Raw genomic sequence first — 12752 nt, 5'->3', positions numbered from 1 at the left:
TAAGTATAGAAAGTTATTTCTGGATTGATGTTCCAATTTGATAATGGTGGTATCTCTAGAAGAAAAAATATAGAGATGACTTTTATCTTTTTTCACATACTTTTCTGTATTGTGTGGATTGTTCGTAATGAGCATAGATTTTTTAAACCATCAAGGAAAAATATTGCTAATATTATTTTCTTTTCTTAAAAAATAAAGTGTCTCTTCTGTGCATAGATGCTGTTTGAGAAGGGTATATACCAAGATGTTAATAGTGGTGGGCAAGACTGTCATTTCTTTGTTCTTTTTTGTTTGCCATTCTGCATGTTGTATTTTATGGGTTTTCTGTACTTAATTGCTTTTGTAAAGGGCAAAGGGGATGCTACATTTTAAAAAAGAAGTTCTTCCTTAAATTGAGCTGAAGTTGTTCAGTAAGCAGCATCAATTCCAGTGCACAAAGGGCTGGATAATTCTGCATAATTACTCATTTTGTTCATTAAGTCCATTACATGGGCCTTATATATATGTATAGGCATATATCCTATACATACATACACACCTATACACATATGTGTGTATATACATATATATGTACATGCATACATATACATACACACATAAATATATGCAACCTACTTCTTGGCCCTTCCACATATCTTCATCTGTACATTTTTCTAATCTTTTTTTTTAAATATATATTTTATTGATTTTTTACAGAGAGGAAGGGAGAGAGAGTTAGAAACATTGATGAGAGAGAAACATCGATCAGCTGCCTCCTGCACACCCCCTACTGGGGATGTGCCGGCAACCAAGTACATGCCCTTGACCGGAATCGAACCTGGGACCCTTCAGTCCGCAGGCCGATGCTCTATCCACTGAGCCAAACCGGTCAGGGCCATTTTTCTAATCTTTTAAGGTCCTTCAGTAGTGTTATTAGAGGGATATATGGAAGTAGCTATTAAACATATAGGCTTTGAAGTCAGAATACCAAATTGGTCACGAATGTGCAACCTCAGTTAAAATTCCTTATCTATAAGTGGGAAATCAAATCAGTATCTATTTGATCATGCTGTGAGGATTAAATGAAGCAATGCATATAAATCACTTATCCCAGGTTGGAATACAATAACAAGCACCGAATAATTTATTTTTTCTTTTAGATATTTGAAATACAACTTTTTTTTTCTGATTCTAAGTAAAAAGGAATAGGAATATTCAGGATCAAACAAAGTTTCACCACTGAATATTGTGATGTGACTGTAGCAGTCTTATATTTGAAACTCAATAAGGAAACCCTAGCCAGATAGCTCAGTTGGTTAAAGCATCCTCCAGATATGCCAAGGTTGTGGGTTCGATCCCTGGTCAGGGCACATACAAGAATCAACCATTGAGTGGATAAATAAGCAGAACAACAAACTAATGTTTCTCTTTCTTTCTCTCTAAAATCATTTTTTTTAAAAGCAAGGAAACAACTGTGTTCTAAAACAGCTAAATATGCAGGCCCCCAAAATGAAGTTATTTTTTTAACTGCCACATTCGCTCTGAGAGCCCATTCATCTCCTTCAGCATCCCAAAGATCAAGCACACGTTCTGCTTAGCTATATAGTGAAGTGGCAAACATGCTGCACCCCGACATCACACGACAGTTGCCCATAAAAGTAGATTTCTGATACTGAGCTCCAACTTCACTTTCTCACAGGTCGTCATCCTCCTTTGACAGAGCAGTGGTCTGAGTAACCTCTAGATCAGCGGTGGGGAACCTTTTTTCTGCCAAAGACCATTTGGATATTTATAACATTATTAGAGGCCCAGTGCACGAATTCATGCATGGGTAGGGTCCAACAGGCCTGTGCCAATAGGGCGGGTAAGCCCGGGGAGGCGGGGAGAGGGGAGGGACGCAGGAGGTTGGCCGGCCAGCCCCACCCCCTGGTCAAACTCCCCATCAAGGGGACAATTTGCATATTAGCCTTTTATTATATAGAATTCTTGGGCCATACAAAATGATCAACTTAGTCAGCCTGCTATATTTAGTCAAACTTTTAATTAACTCACCCCTAATGCCTTGACAGGCCCAGACCAAATGATTTCGTGGGCCTTATGGGGCCCATGGGCCGGACGTTCCCCACCCTTGCTCTAGGTCATGCTCAAACTGTGCTGCCAAAGCTGGGTCCATGACAATCTCTGGTGGGACAGGAGCAGGCATGGCAACAAATGCCAAAGTTAGTCTCCAATTAGTTTTCTAGCAAGCCAAAGGAAGAGCTTTTCAAAGTTGTATTTTTTTGGCAGAAATGTCATATTAATGAAGATTGTTCTTTCAGTGGAAGACAACTGATTTTGCCTTAACATCTTCTTTGTTGCCTCACAACATGATGGGGATGTTTCCACACATTCCTATCAGATTTCTATGCCAGTTAGGCACATTCTTGTAAGTAACTCTGGAAGTTACGGCAAAGATTATAATGGCACACTGGGCTTGGATATAATAGCCATCTCTTTGTCCACCAAGTTTCTCCTAACCAGCTGCATCCCATACATTGAACTTAATAGGCCCTCTGTTGGTGTGGAACAGGAGGGAATGGACCTCAGCTACCAAGGTACCTACATATTTCTCAAATTCATCAGTCAGGTGAGGTTTCACGAATGTAGTTTTTCCTGTCCCACCATCATCAACCAATATAAGTTTGAACTGAACTTGAAACTCTCCTTGGACAGCCATTTGATGTCCCCCCAACCCCCTGACTCTGGATAACTTATTCTTATTTTGCCCAGTACAGAGTCCACCAAACTCTGATTGCCTGTTTTTTAATTGTTTTTAAATATATTTTTTATTGATTTTAGAGAGAAAGGGAGAGGGAGAGAGAGATAGAGATAGAAACATCAATGATGAGAGAGAATCATTGAAGGCTGCCTCCTGCACGCCTCCTCCTGGGCATGAGCCTGCAACCCTGGCACGTGCCATTGACCAGAATCGAACCTGGGACCCTTCATTCCGCAGGCCGACGCTCTATCCACTGAGCCAAACCATCTAGGGCTGTTTTTAAATTTTTAATTGAATTTATTGGAGTAACACTTTTATAAAACAAAATAGATTTCAAGTATACAATTCTATAACATCATCTGCATACTGACTGCATCCTGCACTCACCATCCAAAGTCAAGTCTCTTTCTGCCACCATATATTCCCCATTGCCCTCTTCCATCTCCCCGCACGCCCTTTTCCTCTGGCAATCACCAAACTTTTGTCTATGAGGTTTTTTTGTTTGCTTGCTTGTTTTTGCTTAATCCCTTCATTGCCCGTTTTATTTTTGTTGTTCCCCTCCGCGCCACTGGGTGCGCTGCGCCTCCAGGCTGATCAGGCCTGGGGTCAGAACGGCGGAAGTCTTCCAGCCGGGGCGGCTGCCATCTTAAAACACAGGCCTGCCTCTCTCTGCAGATGTGGCTGCATGGTGCAGTCTGAGACCGGCCCGCTGCCGGCTACACCCAACCTCTTACCTCCTTTGCAGCTCCCTTAGGTAAACCGTCATTCCGAGGGCGAGTCTTCATCTCCTGGTGAACGCTAAAGGCGGTGTCTTCCGGGAGGCCTCGCCCGGTGACCTCAGACGTACACTTCCGGGGACGCTCACGTGACCTGTAGCCTCGCCCTCTTCCATCTCTCTTTCCGGTGGCGGAGTCTGGACGAGACACGCAGGTAAGAGGCCTGGGCAGGGACAATCCAGTGGCATCCTGTGGCAAGGGGGTCCAGCGGGGCCGGGGGCGCGGGGCTGGGGACTTTCCGCGGAAGCCGGGCCAGGTTTTGGGAGAAAAGGGTGCGGCCGGCCGACCCCAGACACAGGTTCTCGCCTTGTCTTGGGAAGCGGAGGTCTTGCTTCAGAGAAGGAGCCGATGAAGTGGGGGTGCGTGCGGGTCCTGCGTCCAAAGCCTTGGCCCCGCGTTATGACCACCGCTACGTTTAAGCGACCGCGCGGCGTGGTTGGGAGGGAGCGCGGATTCTAGTCTGATGTGGGCTCCCACCTTTACCCCGCCAGCTTCTTTCTGGGCGGTCGCAGGCCAGGCGCCTCAACTCTTAACTTGTTAACTGTCTGGAAAATAGGAGTGATTGCGCTGATCCCACGGGGTTGTAGTGAGGATTCAAGGAGGGAATGCAGGAAAAACGACCCTGTGATAGGTGTTTCTAAGTCGGGCTGATTGCCAAGTCGGGCACGTTGCAAGTTCTGGGCGCCCGGGGCAAGGCCTCTGAAAGCCAGAAATTGGGGTTAGGGACTGCACGCCAGTGTTCGCTGAGCACCTGCCGTGCGCCTGTTAACCCTAAAGACAGAGGTGGGGGTGGGACTCAAGTTTTGTCAGGGCCGGTAGGGAGCGGCTGCACTGGGTGTTTTCCACTAAGAAGACACACCTGGGAATCCTGGTTGCCAGAGTGTTCACAGCTGCGGAGGCCCACGCGCGTGCGGCGCGCTTCCCCGGGATCCTTTACAGGCGTCCACGGAGACATCTGGTCCGCACCGAAAGGCGCTTGATCATGGGCCATTCATTCATTACCACCTAGGCTACCTCGATAAGGATTCGCATTGGCACTGCATCCACAGTGCAGTTGCTGGACCAGTAAAATATGATGGCACCTTTTCATGTATTAATTTTGTAAACCAAAAGAATAAATGAATGCTAGGAGCTTTTGAGCCCAGGGACATAAGAGCCAGGGGTCGGGGGTTCCGTTAACTTTAGGATTCTTTGATTTTTCTTTCAGAAATGGCACCTCGCAAGGGGAAGGAAAAGAAGGAAGAACAGGTCATCAGCCTCGGACCTCAGGTGGCTGAAGGAGAAAATGTATTTGGTGTCTGCCACATCTTTGCATCCTTCAATGACACTTTTGTCCATGTCACTGATCTTTCTGGCAAGTGAGTACCTGGGTGGAGAGGTGCAGGACCCAACTAATAAATTAGCAAGGGGCGGGGGGAAGACATGACCCTGGAACTGGGTGGCAGTTTAAAGAGGGTTTCTTTCTTTCTTTCTAAAATATATTTCATTGATTTTTTACAGAGAGGAAGGGAGAGGGATAGAGAGTTAGAAACATCAATGAGAGAGAAACATCAATCAGCTGCCTCCTGCACATACTGGGGATGTGCCCGAAACCAAGGTACATGCCCTTGACCAGAATCGATCCTGGGACCCTTCAGTTCGTAGGCCGACGCTCCATCTACTGAGCCAAACCGGTCAGGGCTAAAGGGGGTTTCTTAAGAGAATTTTAAAAAGAATGTTCAGATAAGGAAACGTGCTTAGTTAGTAATTTCCCAGGCACTGGAGTTAGAAGAGAGGTGATGTTTTGTTTATGGCCTTACAGTGTGGCGATCATTGAATCCTCAGTCTCTGGGTACTTTGTAGAGACAGTGGTGGACTGAAAGGGAGCCCCTGGTACAGGTTCTGGCTGCCATTAGCACATTTTTGTGATTTGTGAAGTCACTCAAATTCTAAGTTTGGTTTCTGCGTATGTAAAATGAGGTTAATAGGGCCCACCTCATAGAGTAATTGGGAGAATGAAGTGCAAAAGTAAGTAAACATAGAGTTTAGCTATTGTGGGACTTTAGACTGCCCATGAAAGAGCCCATCATAGCCTTCCCAAAGCCTAGCATGCATGACCTCCATCCTCTGCTATCCCCAGCTGTGGCGCTCTTGACTCATTAGGACATGACACACTCAGAGTCCTTGTTGGATAAGAAAGAAATGACCCTGTGCCTTTTGTCCCCAGGGAAACCATCTGCCGTGTGACTGGTGGAATGAAGGTAAAGGCTGACCGAGATGAGTCTTCTCCATATGCTGCCATGTTGGCTGCCCAGGATGTGGCCCAGAGGTGCAAGGAGCTGGGCATCACTGCTCTTCACATCAAACTCCGGGCCACAGGAGGAAATAGGTAAGGCTGAGGCTGAGAGGTAAGATCACCGGGCTTGGGGTTTGAGGCTTGGTTTTCTTTTGTGACCCTGCACAAGACATCTTGTGTATGTACATAATTAATAATTGGTTCCTGTGTACTGTGCACTCCCCCCGCCCAACTTTATGAAGCACTCACTGCATACCAGATTCTGTGTTCTAGGTATTAGAGGAGGGTGATGGGAAAAAGTCAAGATGGTCTCTACCCTCTTGTATGGCACATCGGCTGTTGCAGTCAGACTTTAAAAAATGTGGAGGGGTTGTTTTCTGTTTGTGGCAAGTGCTGGGAAGCAAAAAGGTGTTGGGAATGGGTTGGTGGTAAAGTGTAATTTAGACTAAGACCTGAATGTGCCAGGAGTCAGTCCAGTGAAGAAAAGATGGGATAGTATTCCAGCTGCTAGAAAAAGGTCCTAAGATGGGAATGAACTTGGCACATCTGAGGGAGAGTGGTGTGAGATGTGATCAGAGAGGTTCTGCTGGGACTGGGGGGTGGGGGTGGGGATAAATAATGGTAATGACCAATGGGATTGGGTCTTGTTTTGTTGTGTTTTTTTTTAATCAGAGAGGGAGATAGAAACATCAGTGATGAGAGAATCATTGATTGGCTGCCTCCTGTAGGCCCCCCCACTGGGAATCAAGCCTGCAACCTGGGCATGTGCCCTTGATCGGAATCGACCCCAGACCTTGTAGTCCGCAGGCCGATGCTCTGTCCACTAAGCCAAACCAGCTAAGGCGGGTTTGGTTTTTTTTAAAGATGATTTCTGTGTAGGCAACAGCCAGACAGGAAGTTATTAAACTGGTCCAGTGGAGAGATGGTAGTGTCTTGGGTGGGTGGAGTAGTTTGAAATGAACATATCACTGAAGAAGACAGACTTTGAGTATGTGGCTAAAAGGGGCAGTGCTTTAAACAGGCTGCAGGCAGAACAGGGTATAAACTGACCCAGCGGCCAAATCTGGCCTGCCACTGTTTTTTGTATGGTCTGTGGACAGAATATTTTTTGTGTTTTTGATACTTTAGTATGTCACAAACCTGTAAGTGGCCCACTAAGTCTAAAATACTTACTCTCTGGCCCTTTAAGGAAAATTTGCAGGTCTCTGAACTAGAGGGTTATGAAATCTTAGAATCCTGAATGACTAGCTCTTCATTTCCTAGGACTAAGACCCCTGGACCAGGGGCCCAGTCAGCTCTAAGAGCCCTTGCCCGCTCGGGAATGAAGATCGGACGGATTGGTAAGTGCCCTCCTAATAGCTAATGCTTGGATTTGCTTTGAAGCATTGACTCCAGAAAGAATATGGTGTGCCCAGTGAGTATAGGGCTTGGTATGATGACTGTTGGCAGTTAGGTATGTTAATGCAGAGCGTAAGAGGTGCTTGTGACAAATCTCTGAACTTCTGACTGACAGTGGCTGGTGGAACTAAGAGGAGAGGGATTATCCTTGTCTTTACAGTGTTCTCAAGGGGGTTACTACTGGCATTTTGTGTGGGCTGCCTCCTATGTTGTCCTTGCCTACTACAGGCAAAACTTCTTTGCTTTATTATGCTTAACGGATGTGTTTTGTACAAATTGAAGGTTTTTGTCAACTCTGCATTAATCAAGTATATCAGTGCCATTTTTCCAACAGTCTCATCTGATGGTTAGCATTTTTTAGCAATAATACAATTTTTAATTGAGGTATGTACATTGTTTTTTTTAGACAGTGCTGCTGCGCACTTACTGTATAGTGTAAACATGGGGAGTGGGAAAACAAAAAAATTTGTGTGACTCACTTGATTGGAGTGGTCTGGAACTGAACCTGCAATATCTCCAGGGTATGCCTGTAACTATCAGTAGGACATACCAGTGATTGTGACAAAAATGAATGCAGAGGGCAGCAATTCCCGAGGTTGAGGATCCCAGCAAGTCCCCTACATTTGTGTAGCCATACGTGTTAGCCCTTCTGTATTGTTTCTCTGCACTTGGTGGCAGGCAATGTGGACTGATTTCTCAGTCCAGCCTTCTCTTTAAAATTTTTCCCCCTGAATATTTTCAACCTTTTACCTATTGAAAAGGAGATACTCTTCAGTTACACTGGGCTAGGTGTCAAGAACCTGGATTTTGTCGCCTGCTTCTGACAGCCTCTGCAAGTTATGTACCCTTTCTGAGCCTCAGCTTCCCTTTCTGGAAAGAGAGTTCAAACCACTTGAGAAATTTTGAGGATGGGGCAGCTCCATGCCATCTATTATATACTGAGGACTCGTTGGGGAGCAGCAGGATCCACTACTGATCCATTACAGCACTGGCCTAGAGAGGCCTGGACTTCTTCCCATCCAGCTCTAGGCAACTATGTTTTCTGTTCCTCCCCACAGAGGATGTCACTCCCATCCCCTCCGACAGCACCCGCAGAAAGGGGGGTCGCCGTGGTCGCCGTCTGTGAACAGGACTCCTCAAATTATTTTCTGTTAATAAATTGCCTTTGTGTCCGCTATTTTGACTCCAGTCGTCTCCTTCATGTTGGGTCCACACCTCAGGGAAGTTGAATTCCTTTCTCTATCTGCGTTTAACCAGGGTGTGGGGCTGACTTGAGATCACAGGTGCCGTGCTAAATCAGCAGGTAAATAGTGCTTCAGATGACATAACCTATCAGACAGGAACACAGGAGGGTTTGATGCAGCCCCTTATGGGACAGTGGGTGAGCCTGCGTTCTGCAGACTGGCTTCCTGGGAGGAGGCGCCTAAGAGGTGGGGAGATGTTGGTGCTGCAGTGAGTCTTTTGTATTCTGCTTAGGGCATTATTACCTCAGTCACTTAAAGCAGATGAAATCCTTGGAGACTGTTTAGAAGGTGGCGATCTTGGTTCCAAAAACAGCCCAATTCTTAAAGAACCAGAGCGGAGTGGAAACTGTTGAGCCAAGTGTAGCCTGAGCAGCAGGAGGAGCCTTCCAGACTGAGCCATATATAAACACATGTGGGTGTAGACGCCCCCCCCCCCCCCCCCCCATACCTTATGTGCAAAATTGGTAGCTTGCTCTATTGCGTCTTGCGTTTTCTCACTTGGCAGATCTTTGAGATTGTTCCACATCAGTACATAAAGATCCAGTCACTCCACAAATACACACCAAAAGCCCTATTTTCATCGGCAATGAAAAAGAAGTTTTGCTTTCCGGAAGAAACTTGTATCAGCTCCAAGGACCCAGTAGTGCCAGGTGGTACTGAGTGTTCTGCAAGGGATTGTCATAGGGCCCTGTGATGGTGATTGTTAAACCAACGGGTTATTGGAAGAGGTAGGGCAGTGACATAATGTTTACACAGAGGTCACATTATTCACAACTCTACCCACTTGGAAGAGCCATGGTCTAGCCATGGCTCCTATCAACTTACCTTAATGAACAAGTCAACCTTTTTTTTTTGGATTTTCTAAATCTTAAATGTGATTACTACCCAAAGTATAAAATGAACCCATGCTAATGTGATTTTAGTAAATGAAGTTTCAAATCTAAAAATTCCAAATAATATAGATACTCCTTCCAGTAAGTGTAACTTAATTTTTCCTCTTCGAGTGTGGGCTGCACTTAGTGACTCCTTTTCCAGAGAATAGAACCTGGAAGAGGGAAAATGCGAACTCTGCTCTGGAGAGACCTTAATCAAACTATTATTAAAGTTGACAGTATTATGCCCTAAATGGTTTGGCTCAGTGGATAGAGCATTGGCCTGTGGACTAAAAGGTCCCAGGTTCGATTCTGGTCAAGGGCATGTACCTTGGTTGCGGGCACATTCCCAGTAGGAGGTGTGCAGGAGGCAGCTGATTAATGTTTCTAACTATCCCTCTCCCTCTCTGTAAAAAATCAATAAAATATATTTAAATAAATGGAACTATATATATATTTTAAAGTTGACAGTATTTGTGATAAGTCATGTTGATACCATGATGAAATGAGAACACTTCACCTCTGCATTATTTCTGAAAACGCATAACCCAATTTGAGGACATTCTACAAAACTAGTTCAATTGTCAAAAGTCATGAAAAATAAGTACAGAGAAGAGCAGAGGAGCTTAAGGAGACCTAACAATACAGTAGATCCTGGACCAGAAAGAGGGCATTCAGGTAAAAAAGTCTAGCCCTGGCTCGTGTGGCTCAGTTGTTGAGCACATCCTATGCAAAGAGAGGTCAGGGCACATACCCAGGTTGGGGGTTTGATCCCCAGTAGGGGGTGTGCAGGAGGCAGCTGATTGATGTTTCTCATTTGATGTACCAATCCTCTAAAAAAAGTCCTATATAATAAAGATGGAATATGCAAATTGACCGTCACTCCACCACAAAGCTGACGGCGCCCACAGCGGAGGTGGGGTTTCCGTAACACAAGATGGCTGCACCCACAGCAGAGGCCGAGGCCAAGTTCCCGTACGAGCCTTAATGAGCAATCATCAGGGACCTGAGGCTGTGCCTCCCCTCCCGCTCCCATGGGGCTTGATGGGGAACCTCAGGCTGCGCCCCCCCCCACCCAAGCATTAGGCCAGGGCACCTGAGGCCATGCCCCCCGCCCCAGTGCAGGCTGGGGGACCTGAGGCTGCACCCCCCTGCCTGGTGGGGCTTGACAGGGGACCTCAAGGTGTGCCCCCTGCCCCGGTGCTGGGCTGGGGGGCCTCAGGCTGCTCCCCCCGCCCTGGCGCCAGACCGGGGGACTTCAGTCCGTGCCCCCTGCCCAGCAGGGCTTGACTGGGGACCTTAGGCCACGTCCCCCACCCTGGTGCCAGGCCAGGAGACCTGAGGCCACGCCCCCTGCCTGACGGGGCTTGACAGGGGACCTCAGGCTGCACCCCCTGCCCAGCGGGACTTGACAGGGGATCTACGGGGCTTGACGAGGGACCTCAAGTTTCGTCCCCTGCCCTGGCGGTGGGCCAGGGGACCCAAGGCTGCACCCCCTGCCTGGTGGGGCTTGACAAGGGTGGGACTGGCCGGGTCTGGATCTAGCCCAATGGGGGGATGGGGTGGGGGCGGCCAGGTCTGGGTCTCATGTGATTTTGAGGTGCACGTGGGTGGGCGGGGACTTGACTCTGGGTCCCGTGGTGCACCCCAGACTCTGACAGGAGGAAGGTTTTCATATACACTTTACTAATTTTCTTTCATCTCTGACACTTCTATTATAGAGAAAGGGCAAATAGCAATATTAAAATATTTCCTCTAATTAATCCCCTTTTAATGTGTACGAATTTCGTGCACCAGGCCACTAGTAATAAAAATAGAAACATTTTTTGAAAAATATAAATAAGGACGAGTCCAATTAGTAGTTTCTTGATTTTGACAAGTGTACATGGTAACAAGATGTTAACATTAGAGGAAACTGGATGAGTGGTATATAGAAACTCCACTTTTGGGTAAATTTAAAGTAGTCCTAAAATAAACAGGAAAAAAAATGAGGGTGCTTTCCTACTGTCAGCTGGTTTCTAAGGCAGGATGTGGTGCACAGACCCTCAAGAGGTAGACATGCCTGGATGAAAATCCTAGTTCCTCAGCCTGGGACTCTTAACTTTGAGGCAAGTTAACTTGACCTCTCAGCCATTTAGTGAAAAATCTCGTGATAATGGCTGCCTCAGACGGCATTACAAGAATTAAATAAGATTAAAGTATTTAGCGCAGTGCCTGGCACTGAAGAAGCTGCTATTCTTGTGCTTGTTCAGTTCTTATGCCAAGCAGCATGAATGACAGCTGGCTGGATCCTGGTGGAAAATGCTGGTGGTTGCTGGAGCATTTTTTTTATTTCCTGTGATGGGACTTTGCAACTTGGCCTGCTGTTCTTTGGTAACCAGGGATGCAATCAGCCAGGTCTTTGAAAGCAGTTCCTTTCAGGGTTTTGTTTTCAAGGTGAGCTAATTTCTGCAGCTCAAGTTGGAATGTAGCAGCCTATTGGCCACTGAGGCGGGCAAGGCAGAACTGAGCTGTTGGCCACCTGAGATTGCAGACCATGGAATCCCAACTTTGGTAGGTGAACCTGATGCCACTGGCTGTAACTGCAACCCAACCAGGTCCTGAGAGATAGCCCCAACTTCTGGCTCTTCTCTCTTACCTGAGCTATAACACTCTCCTAACAAGTCTCTTGGTCTCCCCTGACTCCTGCCTGTCCTAGACACCCCCCTGCAGCTGGGTGATCTAAAACTAATTGGATCGTATCACTCCCCAGCTATTTTTATCATTGCCCCACCCTATTGTCTTCAGTCTAGAATCCAGTCTCTTGCACAAATAGCCAGTGTTTTATCTGGGCCTATCCTAGTCTTTATCCTCTTTGCCCAAGCCAAGCCTAGTTCTTTCCCTTTTCCAGTTCTCCATGTCTTCATGCTTTCTTCCTCCCAGTTCTTAGTGTCTGCTTTCCCCGCTTGGCCTTACTGCCTTCTGCTTATTGGCTAGAATCAGTTTTTATCACTTCCAAAGTTGTCTTTTTCTGGCTGCCGCTCAAGGTGCTTCACTGAATTCCCACAGCATCCATACTGCCTGCATGGCACTACTGGTCACCCTCTGTCCTAATAGCCTATTTTCCTAACCTGTGAACTCTGAGAGGACAGGGAGTGTGTCTTGTTTATTGTCTGCTGCCCCAGCACCAGCCCAGTCTGCAAAGTTTGGGTTTGATGAATCATTGAAAGAATGGATGAATGGGCTTCCATCTTCTGTAGTTAACTAGATTTGTTTGGAGGTCCTTCCTAGATACTGGATAAATTAAAACAGACGTGTTCTTGGGCTCCAAAGAAGTAAAGGAAATCCCCCAAAGCATTAAAGAAATGAGAAAGAAAAAAAAATGAAATGAGAAAGAAAAGGACACCAAGATGAAATAGGTTAGGGAACAGAGAGCTTGTAGGCAAAGAAAGCTGGGGTAGCCATTAGGGC

General features: G+C 46.5%; 1 protein-coding gene and 1 pseudogene across 2 annotated transcripts; one reads left to right on the top strand and one right to left on the bottom strand.

Moving 5' to 3' along the window:
* Nucleotides 1-1672: 1672 nt before the first annotated feature.
* Nucleotides 1673-2695, bottom strand: LOC307099142 (GTP-binding nuclear protein Ran-like; annotated as a pseudogene). Its single transcript has 2 exons — nt 2106-2695; nt 1673-1712 (listed from the first exon to the last, which is right to left on the bottom strand). The product of its transcript is annotated as a GTP-binding nuclear protein Ran-like (transcript).
* Nucleotides 2696-3511: 816 nt separating this feature from the next.
* RPS14 (ribosomal protein S14) lies at nt 3512-8363 on the top strand. The gene is made up of 5 exons (XM_079770513.1): nt 3512-3667; nt 4721-4871; nt 5720-5881; nt 7052-7128; nt 8245-8363. The coding sequence occupies exons 2-5, from the start codon at nt 4723-4725 to the stop codon at nt 8310-8312; spliced, it is 456 nt and encodes a 151-aa protein (XP_079626639.1). The 5' UTR covers nt 3512-3667; nt 4721-4722; the 3' UTR covers nt 8313-8363.
* The last annotated feature ends 4389 nt before the right edge of the window (nt 8364-12752 follow it).

The sequence above is a fragment of the Cnephaeus nilssonii genome, assembly GCF_951640355.1.
Source record: "Cnephaeus nilssonii genome assembly, chromosome: 5".
NCBI classification, from domain to species: Eukaryota; Metazoa; Chordata; class Mammalia; order Chiroptera; family Vespertilionidae; genus Cnephaeus; species Cnephaeus nilssonii.
Note: the sequence above shows the minus strand (reverse complement) of the source record. Positions and strands in the feature narration are given on the sequence as shown.